The sequence below is a fragment of the Motacilla alba genome, chromosome 7, assembly GCF_015832195.1.
Source record: "Motacilla alba alba isolate MOTALB_02 chromosome 7, Motacilla_alba_V1.0_pri, whole genome shotgun sequence".
In the NCBI taxonomy this organism is placed as follows: domain Eukaryota; kingdom Metazoa; phylum Chordata; class Aves; order Passeriformes; family Motacillidae; genus Motacilla; species Motacilla alba.
Window position 1 is genome coordinate 11,144,023 of NC_052022.1, and position 17,989 is coordinate 11,162,011.

General features: G+C 38.8%; 1 protein-coding gene across 1 annotated transcript in view; it reads right to left on the reverse strand.

The window, feature by feature from the left end:
• Positions 1-1,196: 1,196 nt before the first annotated feature.
• The window catches only part of SLC49A4 (solute carrier family 49 member 4), a 65,488-nt gene continuing 48,695 nt past the window's right edge, over positions 1,197-17,989 (reverse strand). Inside the window, exons 7-9 of the mRNA XM_038141858.1 lie at positions 16,832-16,959; positions 6,350-6,532; positions 1,197-3,140 (exon numbers count right to left, since the gene is read on the reverse strand). Of these exons, the coding sequence (XP_037997786.1) occupies positions 3,025-3,140; positions 6,350-6,532; positions 16,832-16,959 (427 nt within the window). The 3' untranslated portion in view covers positions 1,197-3,024. The remainder of the gene's footprint in view (positions 3,141-6,349; positions 6,533-16,831; positions 16,960-17,989) is intronic.

Below are 17,989 nucleotides of genomic sequence, written 5' to 3' on the forward strand. Positions count from 1 at the left end.
GTGGCACCATGGAGAGAGGAGCCCAGGCTGGAGCAGGTTTGCTGGCAGGATTGTTCCCAAAGGTCTCTGCCCACACTGGAGAAATTCATGGAGGACTGTCTCCCCTGGGAGGGACCCCATGCTGGAGCAGGGGAAGAATGTGAGGAGTCCTCAGGGGATGAGATGTGTGATGGTCCAACAGCCCCCATTCCCTGTCCCCCTGTGCTGCTGAGGGGAAGGGGGAGAGAAAACCAAACCACAAGTAAAGCTAAGCTTGGAAAGAAGGGAGGGATGGGGGGGGAAGGTGTTTTCAAGATTAGGTTTTATTTCTCTTTATCCTGCTGTGATATGATTACTAGTAAACTAAACTAGTTTTCCCAAGCTGAGTCTCTCTTGCCCATGATGGTCACTGGTGAGTGACCTTTCCCGTGAGCTTTCCATTATATTTTCTCTCCCCTGCCCAGCTGAGGAGGGCAGTGACAGAGTGGCTTTGCTGGGCATGTGTGTCCACCCACAGTCAACTCACCACACAGAGAAACAGATACCAAAGCCTCAGAGTCACAGTGAGCCATTCACTCTGCCTCAGAAAAACAATCACCAGGGTTTAAAACAAGAGGTTCACTCTTCTCCCCTGACTACGGAGAGCCTGCATCTGGAAGCACTGACAAATACTTTTAATTGTTTGGTGCCTTCTGGAACAGAGGAATAGGTCATAGTCTGAATATTGTGTAAAATGCTTCTCCATCTTAAAGCAGTCAGGACAGTGAAAGGATTAGAAATCTCTGTCACTCAGGACAGTGCCTGAGCTGAGCAATTTTAATCTTTATATAGCTACAGTAAATTGCAGAAAACAGAGCTCAGAGCCATCCCAGCTTGCAGTTCTGTCATGACAATGCAACTCCAGTCTCTTGGCAAACGATCCCTGGTTTCAGAGACAATAGGTAGCAGCAGCTACTGGATACTGAAACTAATCCAGGCACTAAAACATAGTAAAAGAAGCTGGACAGTTAACACCACTCATCTGAAAAGTAAGGAATGATGCCAGTGGATCTGAATGTGCTGGTTGGACTGATTTCATTTTCCCTATGCAGGTTAGCTCCACTACCACAAAGAACCTGCTTCAAGACAAGAAAGACTATAATGAGCTGATACAGGCAATGAGCTAAATCCATTTTCAGTTACTACAGTAAGTACATCAATTGCTCTGAAAACATAAAAGCAGGGAACAGCTTGTTTTATTTTACTGCACAGATACACTCCTGAGTTAAGTCTTAGAGGTGTATTCGCTCTGCAAAAGGAGAGCAGGCAGAAGGAACAGATCCGTGTCTGAAAGGTAGTTCTGGGTTTATCGAGTGAGCTTACCGTGTTGGTGTTGCCCCAGGGGCAAAGAAGAGCCCCACACAGGAGCAGAGGGTGCTTGATTAAAATTCTAGAGATGCAGAGCCTCCTCCAACACGTGCACCCACCCTCTGCCACAACAGGAAATCATTCCCTGAAAAGAATCCCTGTCGCAGACCGTGCACAATGCATTCCCACTCACGGCAGTGACTGGCTTGGTTACAAACAAGGGCACATCACCTTCCCCAGACAGGATCACCTGGAGCAAACCTAGGGAAACACATACCCTTGCACAACTTATATATATATATATATATATGCATCTCTTATAATATAAGTTTTATTTGTGTATACATTGATATAAATATGCACGCCCCCATACACACAAACACACCCCCGTAACACAAAGCACAGAACACACACACACACACACACACACACGGAAATATTTTAAATGATGCTGAACTGAACTCTAAGAATATAATTAAGAAATCATTAGCAGGTTTAAAAATTGAGTTAAAAAACTATTCAAAGTGTCTTTAATATTTATGTTCAAGTAAGGGCCAGAACGACCACAGATTAGTACTGATAAAAAGAGCTGGCATTAATTTCCCATATTATGCCAGAACTCGTGAGTTACTCATTGTCAAACTCATTGTCATCTCGCCATCAATGCACCTCCTCAACTAGAAAGGTTTTTTTAGGAAACAGTGATTTCTCCAGACTTGGGTTACAAACAATATTGTTTAGGCACCCTCAGTCATAAACTAATCCTAAAACCACACACACCTTAGAGTATCAGGAGAGAGCTAGCAGGATTCAGACATCCACACCCACAGTATTCAGTGGCACAAACAGTAAAAAAGGCAGTACTAGAGATGGAGAATGGAAAGGTGACACAGTGGTGGCCTTTAGAACAGCAACATTTACCTAGAGTGACACTCCAGTACACCACAGATGCTCCCTGTTCAGGAGACACGGAACCATGGTGGCATTTCAGAGGTGACTGTGGGTGCGGGTTGGGATTCAGTGGCAGCTAAAGCTATTGTTTACTTGTGCTCCAGGGTGGTAACATACACCTCTAATAACACTGCAAGGATTATTTGGGATATTTAGTATGGCTAAAAACCCTGGTACCAGTGTCTTATATCAGAACCCATTTTATTAGAATGTAAATGTAGTGTACAAGCATCAAATAATTTTAGCTTAAATGTTTAATGAACATAAATGACTAGTGATTTTAAAGAGATCTTGAAAAGATTTTTGTTTTCTTTTCTTATTTTTTTTCCTTTTGTTAAGATTATTCCCTATTTGCATTCTGATAGAAGACTCTGAAGATTACTGGTACCCTGGTGTGTATAACCGTGAGTCAGCACACAGGCACACACACACACACAACATACACCTCACTGCTACATTGACAGCCTCTTCAACAGAGAGCCCCAGCCCTGCACAGGGAGCTGGACAGCAGAGAGATTCTCTTTGTGCATTTTGGTGTCACCATCACCGCTCCAGTTCCACATTTATGGCAAATCAAGATGGTCTTGAACGTAAGAACGACCCATCCCTCACCCTCTCTAAACAAAGCCACGATTAAGTCTTGAAATTTCTTTGTTTTTCTGCTGTTCAGCTGTGCAAATCCAGGCAGATGTGCAGACTGCAAAGCCGACTTCCAGTCTCTTCCAAGCCCTCACCAGTCCGGCATGATCACACGGAGACGACGACGTCGAGATAGAGTCTGTCGTAGGACTCGCGGAAGCACAGGATGAGGAGCAGGCTGAGCAGACACGACCCTGGCAGGCACCAGTTGAACCAGGAAAACTCTGTAAAGCAGAACAGAGACCCAGCCTCAGTTCCCAAACACGTTCTGTGCTTAAAGCTACCCAAACTTGGACTGATGGCAGGTTTGAAGGAAGTCGCTGTGCTCTGACAACATCCTGACAGCTCCTGATCAATGGATCCATGGTTACCTTGGTCTGTGAGCCTCCTCCATGGGCACCTCAAATTATATATTAATATAAATATATATATATATATATATATATATATATATATATATATATATATATATAAAAATATATATCCAATGCCTCCAGCTAACATAAATCCTCCTTATTCAACCTGCCAATGAAGAGAACGGGGGAAAAAAATAAAAACCTATCATTGCTAATGGAGAATAAGCCACTTCCAAAGACTCTGCTCATTAGTCCCTTGATTTCTATGGATTGAGAACTAAAATTAAAAGCACAGGAAGAAACTGGGTTTCATTTTGAATCAAACCTGCTACATTGTATAAGGAGGGAAAACCAATTCCTCAGAAGAAACTTGTGCAAATGGGATCAATTCAATTTAAAAGTCATTGCAAAAAACAGGTCCTTGGAAGCCTCTTTTAGCTGTTCAACATAACATTCTGCTCTTAAAAGTCTGTGTCCTGTACTCAAGAAATTCTATCATCTGATATTTGACTAATAATTAGCAGTTTGATTCACTTTTTTTTTCAAACAACACAATTCTTTTTCCTACATGTGTCAATTTACTAAAGAAACATTCATTTCACTGGATAGTGTTTTAGTAATTTTTTTTAAATTTTCCATTATTATAATTACTATTATGATTATTTCTCCTAGTATTATTTAATTTTACAGAATCTGAACTCTCCTTCCAGGAGAGTTAATCAAATCTGAGTTAATCAAAATCAAGGCTTCATCACAGCTACTTTCTTAAATGTGCAATTTAAGAAAGAAAAAGCATGATTTATTTTAAACCAGGCAAAGGACAACAGTCAGAAAGCCTGAAAAATCAACCTTTCAGAACCAGTAACTTTCAACAACATTCTCCCTGATCCACCAAAAACCCTTATGGATTTGTTTAGGCAGTATTATTATTAAAACCATAGTAAAAATTTCCTAGGCTTGGAGAAGACTTATGTGATGCCAGAAGCCAACAGGCAAATGCTTTGCTATTATTTTTCTTACAGCATTCCTCCTTAATTGGATTAAACAGATTTTAACTCAAATATCCTAAAAGATGAAATTTAACTTGGGAATGCTTCATGTCGTTTTTGATCTAGAATTTGTGCCAGCCCTGGCGATGCAGGGAAGCATCAATCATGTGAAGCCAAAGGTCATTTTCCTTTTGTTTCTCCCTTGGATATCCCTGCAGAAAAGGCAAAGGAAACCTCATCCAGAGGCTGCAGCTTTGGGGCACAGCACTAGCAGCAAGGATGAACTTTAGGTAGGTTTACATCCCCTCTCTGCTAGCTGAACCAAAATCTTCAGTGCACTGGAAAGCTTCCAGGGTTTGGGTCCTTCACAGCATTTGCAATATCAGTACAAGGAGAAAAAGAGAAATTGGAATGAAAACTACTGGAAGATTATTTGGCCTAAAAGGAAAGACCAAGGGAACAAGATGAATTTGACTGAGGTCTGGTTTATCTGTAAGCTTCTTAAATGCCATTACAGGATGTATTTGAATCAAATGAAAGCAAACGATTAAGATCATTATCTACCTTCTAACGGATTTTTAAAATCAGAGGAGCCAATAGCAGCTCTGGCACTGATCCCCCCCAGTGACCACACACTCTCTCATACTTTCTATCAAATAATGGATTTTCCTAAGCACAAATTACTTTATTTCCTTTCCTTTTGAAGAAATAGGGAAAATATTTTAAATGTATGGGTATACCAATTTCAGGTTTATCCTAACCTGCATTTACTGGCATCTCATAGGGAAAGAAACATGACAGACAAACAATGGTCCCACATACCCTATTTATGGGGGAATGAGTCCTCTATTGTAATTCTTTAATCAGAAATGAGACACCATCTCCCCATCCTCATTTATTATGTAATGCCCAACACTGAAAAAGATTCTCTGAACTTTCTGTGTCATCTTTCCAGCTCAGGTACAGATGTCAGAAACAACAGTATGTGTGAACAGAGTTCACACCAATCAATATCAAGAATATACTTTAAAATGTAAAGACTGGCTCTCACACCACCAGGCTAGTCCAGATGGCACTCAGATTTTACAATGATACAGTTCAGCATCAGTATTAAAAAATTAAATAATTTCTCTCCGTTTGTGTTCACAGACCACAATTTGGAACAAGGTTGTCATCCTGCTTGCAATTCCCTGGCAGAAAGACAAACCATGCTGAAAATTTGCCCCAGGTTGAAACCTTGATAATTTATAGCAGAATTCAATCTGAAATTTGTCACTCTCCTCTTAGTTATAAAATACAACATCTTAAGAAGTAATAATACATAAAAGCTCACATTTTCTAATGGTTTACAAATATTACACCACGAAGCAAATGTTTACCATAATGACAAAATACAAAGAAAAAGTCTGCGTCTTTGAAAACCATTAATAAGGACCACTTCCCTTTGAAAGCAAGCTGGGTTCTTATTTTACAGCTTAGAGTAATAACATGCATTATAGTCTACTAAACAGCAAGTTTTAAGTTATGATTATGAGTTAGGAGGAAGCAAATAATACTTGAGAAACGAGAAAGTCTGAATGAATTGACAAAAGCCTGAAGTGAAATCCTGTTGAGCTGGAACAGGCACGGGATTTCCTGAAGGAATGCCTGTTCTGTCTTTGGGCATGGGACCTCTGACCCACTGAGCAGAGATGGCTTTAAATGGGGCATTTCTGCTCTGCCCCTCCTGGGCAATACAGCTCGACCCAAGAGCATGAGATTGGGTCAGCTTTACTGTGGTTCTCACCACCCAGAGGTACAAACATTATTAATGGTCACATTAGCCAGCCCTTTATAAAATGGTGACAGTGTGTACCTTGGTGGTGTTGGCTACAGCAGATTCAAGCAGAATTATCTTGCATCTAAGAAATTTTATTTTTATAAGCATGCATATAGAAAAGAATGATTTAAATTCTCCTTCCTTGCTGCCCTTGCTTGGATTCAAACATTTGGTTATTAACAGAAATTGTACGTGCAAAGCCTTCCTTTTACTGACAAAGGTATGTCCTTATGGAGTATTGAATTTTTCAAGTGGCAAATATTGCTTACCTGTATGGTAGAATGTGAGGAAAAACAAAAGCACTCCCATGAACACATTACTCAAAAAGGTGACAACTCCACAGCTTATTCCTTCTGGAACAGGGTAGACAGTCTCCACAAAGAGCTCAAAGAATATTGGTACGCTGCTGTTGAGGAATATGCCCAGCAAAATGCAGGATGTGTACAGTGTAGCTATGACAGAAACAAAAACAGTTATTAATTTCATACCAGTGTTTTCCCCTCCTATTCAGAGCTGCCAAGAATACTATTTGAATAACCAAAAAATGCATAACCTTATTTTTATCCTCTGGGTATCAAAAAGAACATCACATCCCACTAGCTTTAGGAAGAATGCATGCATTGATTTGTGGAAAAAAAAAACAGAAATACTGATTGATTTATTTATCTATTTATTTAAACAGAATCCATGAAGACACATTCAGTGATTTGGACTTCACTTGTAAGTAAAACAAACAACAAAATTATGAATGCAAAGCATCACCTGCAGCTTAATTTACCTCTGAAACAAACAGAAAATATTGTCCTACACACAATTAGGACAGGGAGCAATTAATGCACCAAAATGGAAATGGACATGGATAAACCTTTTGACTTAGCTCTAAAGGTCAAAACTAATTTTGCCTCCATTTTACAAATAAATACTAATGATCTACCAGCTATCAAGACATTAGCATTCAGCACAGCCTGAGCTGCAACATGTTGAATCCCTTCTGGCTTCAAAAGGAAATGAAGGGCACCCAGCTCCTGACAGGAATGGGACAGATTTGATAATGCAGATTATTTGCTGCTGTACAACAAATTGTTTTTCTTGGACAAACCAAGAGAAAAATGTGACATTTCTTCAGCAACCTCAGCTCTTTTGTTCTACAGTTTCTGTCAAATACTTCACGGTACTTAATACAGAAGCTTAATATGCTTATATTATCCTTTAATACACTTATTATGGCTATTTCTGGATTAGAAAAAAACCAAACCAAACCACAAAACTTCATGAAAATTTAGTATCTGTCTAGAAATTTAAGTAAGTTTTTTCTTAGTGCTGTCTTGGACAGAGAAGATTTCCTGACTGGCAACCTCAATAACCCGAGGTTACTGACCAAGTGAAAAGAAGAAGGAAATTATCAGAAGGCTTTAAACAACCAGAAAACTCTGGAATAACTTCTGAGGCTCCCATCAAAATACTAAGAAAACCTAAAGAAAAATATTTCAAATACAAAAGTGGTATGAAGTCAGAGATGAATTATTTATCGTGTCTTTTTGCTGCAGTGAAAAGATTCTATGGTACAAAATCCTTAGAAATTTTTTTCATACAAATATATATATGTGTACATATTTCAGTTTAATTTACACTCTTTTGTCTTAGAAAGGGGAGAACAGAAACAGTTCTACTTCATCTTTTGTTAAGCACTGCTCAAGTTTTCAACTGAAAAACTATTGGGAAGCAGGAGATGTTCAGCTCAAAAAAAATTAAAAACCAGCTTTTTAAAATATAAAAAATCATGGAAAAGAAATAAAGGGATTAAGAAGCAGCAGAAAGGACTATCTATTACATCCTCTGTTTCATGTGGTTTGCTTCCAAGGCACAAGGACATTTCTTTTTCAACAGAGGACTTGTCAAAAGGAGGGAGAGCTGGCCCCACTTCTTTGAACATCCCTCAGTACTCTGAGCTGTTAAGGAAAACAAACAAACACTTGCAAAACCAAACAAAACCAACCCCCTCAAAAAAACCATGGTAGCTTTTCCTACTCTTGAATTCTCCTGTCATAAACTGCAGAATAAATCAAAGAAATTGATGCAAGATACGTCCAGGAGTCATCAGAGAGGAAAGACAAAACCCCATACAGTATTAGGATGTTCTTCCTAATGCGCTCCTCTAGCTAACACTGAAGACCTGATTCCCTAGTTATAAGATCATAGATTCTTGCTGCGAGTCCTCACCAGTATTTAAAGTTTCATGAGCCACTCTTTGAACTCCCATTTACCTCAAACACTGCTGCATATTGCTCTAAATCTCTAACTGCTGTCAGGTGTAGCCAGAATTTCCAATCACACTCAGTGGTTGGAAATTTTTATATTGGGTTGAGAGACCAACACATGAATGAAATAGAAGAATCTCTTAAGACAAATGAACATTTGCCCCTTATTACTACACTCAGTTGAAGATGTCTATAGATAGACTTGTAACTTCTAGAGAACATTTTCAGAACCTCCCCCAAAGAAGATAAGGCACCGAGCTGTGATTCTGTATCAGAAACTCAAACAGTGGAAATAGTTGAGAAGCTGCTGAAAGCCACAACAGCGCCACTCAAGTGGAGCAGTGAACAGACTGTCAGAAGCAGCACCTCTGCAAGAGGGCTGAAACATCTTCCAGAAGGAGCAGCAGCCAGGAAAGAGAAATCATACCTCTGAACAATGTCTAGACATATAATTTCCAGGAACATAGAGTCATTGAGATGAAAGCAAAAATTAGCAGCCATTTAAAGACTTCAGATTTTGCTTAATACAGTAGGTGCCAAGGTTTCCATAAAATGAGAAGCAGCCTTCAAACTAGATTTGCTAGTTTAAAATATGCCAGTTGAATTACATCATTGCTCAGCACTCACTGTAAGGTATTAAGATGATCAGACCACAAGTGAACGAGGGCAGTAACTCTGTACCTTAGAAACAACACCCTCAAATTTCTTGTCACAACACTCACAGGAACACACCCACTGGCCCACATCTCACACTTCCACACTGAGAGGAGCAAAGCAGCTTTGGCATCACCCTTTGGCTGCCCCCAAGTATTGCCTGCCTTGTGTGTGCACACCAAGAACTGGCAGCTGAATCCCAACGACAGCACCTCAGCTGAGATCACAGGTAGTACTGATAGAGGAAGGTCTGTGGAGAGGCACAGGTACACACATCTTTGGAATTAATAAGCAGAAATGTCACACCAAAAGGACAGTCAGAATACAGAATCCAGTTGATGCCAATTTAAGTTCTAACATGTAATGGAAATGATAGCTTCTAACTGGGAAACCACAAAAAGAAGCTCTGAAAATGAGGAAAAGGTGCACATCTGAAAGCCTTCTTTAAATGGCACATTTAAAAATGCTTTTTATCTCATGCATCTGTAAATCACCCAGGGTTATCCTGAGTGCTATACAAACAAGCTTATTCCAGTAATTTAAGCAACTGAGTCACAAATCCAACCAGTCAACTAGACAGGAACTCAAAGATAAGATACACAGTTCTAGAAAAGTAAGTCCCAGAAACAAGTAAAATGAGAGTTCAGAAGTGGTTTTTGTTTTTTATTTCGCACACTAAAGAGTGTATCTCATATTCCAGCTCGTGGGTGACAGGACAGCAGGGAGATACCACCTATTAACAGGGACCATTTGCTTTCCATCACAGAGACCTTGTGCTGAACGAACACAAACAACTACCATGATTTTACACTGCAGAGGAACAGCTGCTCAAGTTACAGCAAATGTGCTTTCAATTAAGACAATCTTAATGACAGTCCTTGGAAATGAATATAAGGATCTGAAAGCACTGACAAAAGAAAAAAAAAAAGAGATGATTCACCAAGAAGCTAACATTATGTCCTAAAGAATAACAACTTGGATAGGCATACACTAGAGAAGTGTGTCATGCTACTACTATAAAAAAAAATCACTTTTTCTTAGGAAAAGGAATTAATTAATTGCCTATGAAGTTATGTGCAAAGTTGTGAATCCAAGACAATAGCAGCTATGGACATCGACAATGGAACTGGGCTAGGTTTCTTAAAACATGATATTAATTGAAATATTTTAAAATATGTTTGTGTGCATGAAGCAGCTATTTCTCAAGCTGACCACTGCAAAAAGATCAGCAAAGGCAAAAACCCCATCCAAAGCACAGCTGTTTCAGAGAACTGGCAGGAGCTGCTGCAGCAGGAGGCTCAAGCCATGTTTCATCATGTCATGTTCATGCTTGAGGTATGAGGTAACCCTTGCTATTCCCTCAGCACTCATTCTGCTGGCCAGGAAGGAAGCAAGCAATAAAATGTGCCTTGATAATAGCACTAGAGATGTTACCAGTTGAATGACTTGGGACTGATGGTGATACAGTGGCTTAGCAAAAAGAGGAGAAAAAGTAGCAAGAAGGAAGGTTCCTGACTGGCTTATCTCCTACAGGCCTTGAGCTACTGGATGGCAAATACATGCCCACATCCCAGAAAAAGACTTTCTCTTCTCCCTGCCTCAAGCTTTGGCAAAAGCTTTCTACCAATTAAAAAAAAAAAAAAAAAGGTGGGGGGAAAGTTAGGAATCCAAAGAGGGAAGTGATTTAAATGACAGCCTTCACTTGGTGTCCTCAGATGAGCTTGCAATGCAGCAGAAGGAGACTCAACTATCTCTGACATACAAATAATTTTCCAGAATTTTCCAGGATGTTCTGCAACATGTTTAGCAACTTACTCTTAAATTATACCATGACTAAATGTACAACGACAGATGAAAACCCAAAGGAAATTGATGGAAGGACCTCAGCTGATGTGACTAGTTCTTATCAACCATTGGCACATGTATCTTGGTGATTTTTAGCAAAGAATATGAAATATTACCATTTCTTAAAAGAAACAGTTTTCAGATAAATTTACACAGGAAATACTGTATCAAGTGCAAGCAAGTGGTTCGGTATCTCCTTCCAAAGTCCTCTGCCAGAATCTCTTGAACTCTGTGTGTTTTGTAACAGTTCTCTTCTGAGACACACTCAGGCAAAACTCACACAAATTTTATAGAGATAAACAGGAGAGTAAATACAATGGAATATATTCTCTTGGAAGCAGCACACAATTTAAAGCAAAACCTATGGAGATCTAGGGCACTTTGTCAGTGCCCATTATAACTGTATTCCAAACATCGAAGTGAAAGGATAATGCCTCATGTGGATGCAGGCTTTGTTGACTTCAGTGCTTCAGTATCCCCATGACCAATTTGAACAATTCAAGTTAGTTCCTGCAAAACCTAAAGTCCATTAAAGTAGAATGAAACCTCCCTATAATCTAACTCTTGCTACTGGCCATGGTAAGAAAAGTCATGGGAGAAGTAACCCTTAATTTTTCCATGAGAAATGTGACTCCCTTAAGGTAAGACAGTAAATTTTACTGTAATTCACTTATGGCAATGAAAAACCACAATAGAAGAAAGATGTCTCTGTAGTGCACATTTATAACATCAATATGTTTCATTGCCTGGATTTCCATTCCAGCACACACTGATCAAATTGCTATCTCATGATATGGTTTTGAAAGTAACCAAAAATCTGATCAAATCTTATTTGTTCTACATTCTTCTCATGAGAAAAGCAAGTGGAACTTGCTTTGAAAGCAGAGCGTTCAGTTTGGAGAACTGAGAAATGACAAAATTACTGAGTAAGCTTCAAGAAATGAAAGAGGAGAGGGCTGGAAATTACACAACATTTGAGGTTTGCTATTGGTGGATATCTAAAGTGCCCAGATTCATAGATACTCAACCCTGAAAGGCTCTTCCCAAATTTCAAGCCCTGTATACAGTTAAACACTGTTTTTTGAAAGAAAATAACCCCCTAAATTAGTTCTTCTTTAAGCGCTCTTCTATTTCTGAAGTTAAGGAAGCTGTCAGCAAAACAAAGGTCATTATTCCAATCTTATGAGTGGGAAAAGCACAGCAGGAGTTGGGATAATGATTTGCCCAAAGCAGGTTAATGTTTTCAGGCCACTCTTTTATCTTCTGGGTTCCCCTGCCTTACATTTACCAAGCACATCTTAGAAATTCAACTGAAATACTAAACCAATCAGTATTACATTATTAACACCTCTCTTTGTCTGTGCTTTGTAGATGAGGACAGAGAGATAGATGTGTTTACAATGTTCAGTCTGTTGAACCTGAAAATAAAAGTGTGTGCTGCTTAACCTAAATACAGTCATCAGCTTATGGAGTTGCCACCATATACAGTGTCTGCCATGAAGCACTAGAAAAGATTTTGTAAAGCAAACTTCTGCTGAATGTGCTCATAAATATTAGAATATTCTTGATATGCTACACTGAAAACATTCAATCTGAGCTGCAAGCAACTAGTGTTGCATATCAATTTTTGGAAAATGCTAGTATTTGTATCCAGAGATCTTACCAGCAATACAAAGTGGCAAGATACTGAAACTGGCAATACAATGCCTTACGCAATTATTTTGGGTCGAAGTATCCCATTGTACATAAATTCACATAATGAAGTTCAGTACAAAGCAAACTAACAATGAACTTGGCAGAGAGAAACAGATCAGCAGCTGCACTGAGAATTCAATGGAGAAAACTATTTTAATGCTTGATGTGTACATAAAATTGTCTTTGAAACTGAAATGCAAATAATATACATTAAAATTAAAATTTCTTAAAATAAAATTCAGGCTTGCTTAAAATATAAACCAAATCCAGAATCAAGGTTTTTGGAGAGCTGTGATTAGCTGATGAGAGGTGTTTTAGACAGATGATATAGTAGCTGGCACTGCATCATTATTGCCTTGCTTTCTTTTTTCCCCACACTGGCTGTTATGGTTCATATATACAACTATGACTACACTTTTTATAAAGTCTTTTGGAGTTACATTAAGAAGTCAGCAAATGACACAAAACTTGTCTTTCTCCATGGGAGGAGGAAAAATGGAGCATATTATGCAAATACGAAGCAATGCAGGCATTACTCAACACAAACAATCCTAAACAGTATAATTTAAAACCACAAATGCAGTCATTGATTTTTAATAACTGCATTAAAGGTCTCCATTCTAAGTAATTACATTTTGTAGGAAATATCTTTAAATGATGTTGTGCCTATTTAAAAGGAATTAGGAGAATATTATACAAACAAGGTGAGGAAAATATATTTTGCGGTGACCATTTTTTCAAAGACCTTTCCTTCCCCAATATTTAAACCAGACATTACTAAAACTGCTACAAAGAACACCAATTTAAAGAGGGCTTAGGTTTGCTTGTATTTTAAAAACAAGTATTTTGAGATTTTTTTTTTTTCCTTTTCTTTTAGGGTGAATAAGTGGCCAAACTCTCTCATCTTTTTTATGCTTCCAAAAAAATACATCCACCTACTGCTTGCTCTGAGCCCAGCTGGGAGACAAGCAGAGGGTTTTCAGAAGAGGGAGATGAGCTTATGTCACCCAATATGCACATGCTAAAGGAAAAGACTGGGTTTGGACCTGGGGAAACCACTGTCAGGGTCTGCCTATAGATGCAAACTTTAATCATGGATCAAGCAGCTGTTAGGTGAGATACAGCAGCCAATGATGATGCCATCTAACCAGCCTTCACCTCTGTGGTGAAGCCTGCCTCAACACCAGGGCCAGTACAAAGGCTCCCACAAGGTGTCTCCTCCCCGAAATGACCATCCTGTCCTGTGGAAGAGCTGCCTTTTAACTGTACCAGCGATCCTTCAGATCACGTGGATACTTCAGCAGTTCCCAGGTATTGCTGAAGATGGCAACACTTGTGGCTTTGTAGGGCAAAACCTGACTTGTTCAAGAGAACAACACTGGAGGCAGGCCAAGAGAGGAGGGGGAAGTCCCTCCCAAAATGGGAGCTACATGGTTGGAAGGGAAAACCTCTTTGGAAGATCAAATGTACACCCCCACAAATTTTCATGTCAGTTTTGAACCCTGCTTGCTCTGCCTCAGCATTTGAATAAGGCTGAAAGTGTGGACTGAGATCCATCACTGGCTCTGTGGCACTGCCAAGCCCAACACCTGTGCTCTTTGCCACAGGACAGGAGGCAGTGGAGGAGCCTATGAACCTTCTGGCAACATCAAAACCTGCCTTGAATAACACAATCCCTGCTTTGCAGCAGGTGTCCAGTGCTGCCTGCAAAGTGGCTCTGGAATAAAAAGTATTTTATGGATATTTTCTGGAAAAAAAGAAAAAAAAAAAAAAAGAGAAGAGAAGAAAGGAAAAAAAGAGTACACTAGATGGAAAAAAATATCACCAAAAATTTTAAAAATATAAATGAGGGGAAAGCCCCACAATGATGTCTTTTGTTCTGCACATCTTCAAGCTCTACAAAAAAACACACAGAGAATAACTACTTGGCAGTCCACTGTCAACACTTGCCCACTGATATGCAGAGTGACTTCCACATGTACCAGCTACCACTAATCGCTTCCAAAAGCTGCCAGCCCACACTGCCAGCCCACAGCCTGCATCTGACCTCCTGGATTTGTACTCCAATACACTCTACATCTCAAACTTTTAATTAAAAGGAGAAGAATAAAAAGAAGTTCATCCAAATCAATTCAAATGTACCGTTTCTCCCAATTACTGTGAATGCAGAGGTCATCATCACGTTGCATCATTACACTGAGGAATAATCTAGCATGAAGTCCTATAAATTAGCTTAAATGGCTTGTGTGTTTTCATCCATAACAGCATATTTCATAAAGATATAGCACTGCTTTTCTGTGTACAAGGAACTAAATTGAACAGGCGCATTACATCTATTTTTTAAGAACTTTAATGAGAAAAGCCTGATAAGAACCTTCCCCCACCGCATATCTATGAAATTTAAACAGAAGAAAAAAGAGATCTTATTTTCTGGCTGCACATTAGACTCTGATGCTTTAGACTGCCTATTTTTTCTTTATTTTTGAGGAATGCAGCACATTCCTGGCACTTCTATTCAAAACAAGCTTGTGTTGAAAAAAAAGGGTTCAGTATTTACAGTGGCACTTATAAGAAAAGCACAGACAGAAAAATCTGATCTATAATTACAACTTAATCTAAGGAACCATCCATTTTAAGAGAAATGGTAATTGCATGAAAAGTAAAACCCAGTCCCTGCATTTGAATCAAGGCATGCTAGTTTAGGAGAGTATATATCAAACATCAAATATCCTACCTACTTTTATGTCCTGACAGTGGATGACCTTTCCAAAAAACCCAGCACAATGCAACTACATGCTATAAAAAATAAGAATTCTTATAGACCTTATGTTGCATGCCAAATTATTTACAAAAAAAAACCCAATAAAATAAAATCAGAGAGAGCTCCATCAGTTTTGTTTTGGAACACTGGTAAGTATGTACGTAATGACTTTCCCCTCTTGAAACGTTTCTGCTTCATTCTTATGCATAGACTTGAAGGGTCATTTATGTGTTTGGTTTGTTGCATCAATTCAGAGGATAGAGTTACTGTAAAAATTTACATTACTGCAAGCTTGTAGTGATGAAGCAGGCAAGCACGAGAAGAAATCTTTTATTGCTTTTATTTTAGATTTGATGGAAATGTGTAGTCATTTAGTATGACAACAGCCATCATGAAATTTGATTTATTTATTGATTAAATTATGTTTTATTTAAGCAGAATTTTTGAAAGCATTGAAATTTCAAGATAAAGCACAAATTTGACCTATCCATCCACATGGTGTTGCTCCTGAATTGATCATGTATTTCAATTTTCTGTACCCACTTTAGTTTATAGTTGTGACATTTGCAGTGCACCAAGGACACTTACTGAAACTCAAACTTAATTTGAGTAAAACACTACTCTATATACTACTCTCCCCACCAAACTCTTTTATTAAAATAAGCAAAAAAAAAGTTTTCATTTCTCCTAGAATGCATAGATTGCTTGTAACAGAGATGGCCCTTCATTTAAAATGGATTTACAGAATTCCTTTCTAAATAAATATATTTTTGAACCTTGATAGCTCAGGTTTTACTGTAACTTGCTCCTCTGTTGAAGGTCTTGGAATCACAGGTGGATCAGTCCTTTGGTGCAGATAATAAGGTGAAGGACAGATTTTTAAGAACTAAGCAGTGCTAGCTTTCAACTAAGGGTACAGCTTGCTGGCAGCCCAACTAGACCTCTGAGCTTTTCCCCCACTCACTCCTGCCAACTGCTTTTTTTCCTGTCTTTTTGAGGCGCAGGCTGAGTTAATTTTGGGCTGGAAGAGTTCCCTGAACCTGCATGCAGGTGCAAGAAAAGAGGACAGCACTGTGCAGGGACAGATTTAGATGGCTGAAAACACTATGGGTCACCTTGGTTTGAAATGCACCATGTGTTTCTAATAACTAATGCAAGTTTCAAACCCCTAAATTCCCAGACATGTCACTGTTTCTTATATGCAACATTACTCTCATTCATCTGATTTTTCTTGATTTATTTCTCACTTCAGTTATTCCAAAAGACTCAAAACAGAAAAACTTAGTCCCCAAATCAAATTTAAACGTGTATTCGGGGTTCCTGTTACTGGGTTTTTCAAGTTTTTAATCTTTTTATTGAGTTATTCAAAGCAGTGAAGATATTTCAGGCTCAATAGACTTTCTAAATGGTTTTTTTTTGTCTCAGTAAAACTATTATATTACTAAAGATACCAAACCAGGTTATAAGATATTGAAGACTGCAAATATTTGCCTGCAATATCAATTAAAAAGAATAGCAATTAAAATCATTGTCAATACCTGTGGTTAAAGGCAGATGAGTGACAGTAGTTAGACAGGTGAGAGTGAACCAGGTTGATGCTAATGTTGCTCCAGATAAAAGCAGCAGCAGTATGAACTTCAGCATGCCCCTGATAAAATCTGCAAATCTAAAATAAAAACACACATCAGAGCAGTACAAATGCCCATTTTCATATTATTTAAATGTGATGCTTGACAATTAATTCAGTATATTCTCATTAAACATTTTGGAGACTATAAATACAATTTAAAAGTAATTTCTCATTTTCAGAAATAGAAAAAAGGTATTTTTATAGAACAGTGATATTTCTAGCAGTCAAGCTGAAGAGCCATGGATTTTTTAGCTATCACAAAGTAACTACCAAACCAGAACAATTCTCAAGCAATTCTCAAGGCATCAAATGAAAACACCAGAGGAGAGTTTTTTTTCCTTCTGCATTTGTTGGACACAATATCTCACCACTACTTCCATCACTGTTTTGTCAGCATTTGCCAGTCTCCCTTGGCAGACACAGAGCTCCATTAGCATATGAGGAGGCTGCCGCATTTCATTCAAGACATAGTTAAGTGTCAAGATTCATTCCTGTGGGAAATGGAAAAACTCCAAAAAAGCCCAAAGAATCCCTAGTTGAAGATGACAAGGAACAGCTTCTGAACCCTTGGATGCATTGGTGATGAAGCTCGTGGTCGCTTGGGCAAGGAAGGAACTCCTTACACAGGGGGTCACTCTGCCAGTGGCTCTTTTGGGTTGAAAAGTTCCAGAAACCACAAGCTTGGTGCTGCTCCTCTTCTACACAGACCCTGCTGACAGACTGGGGCAGGACAGCCCCACAAGTCCTTGGGCAGTCTGGCTGTTATATAGAGGGTATTATGATATTTATACCACCTGATGGTACAATTGCTTTTTTCATCTTTTTTTTTTTTCCTTTTTCTTTCATGGAGACAGAATGCTTTTGAGCAGGGCTTATGCGGCACAATTATCAGTGCAACTGCTCTTTTCAAAGGGGATGTCAACCTAACTACTGGGAAAGATATATTAGAAAAGGCAGTGTCATTTACTCATGAGTAATTTTCTATAATCTCCTGCTTAGGAGATGTGCTTTTGGGATGGACAAGTTAGGTATGTATTTCTAAAGGGTATCTTCTGCCCCCTTGACA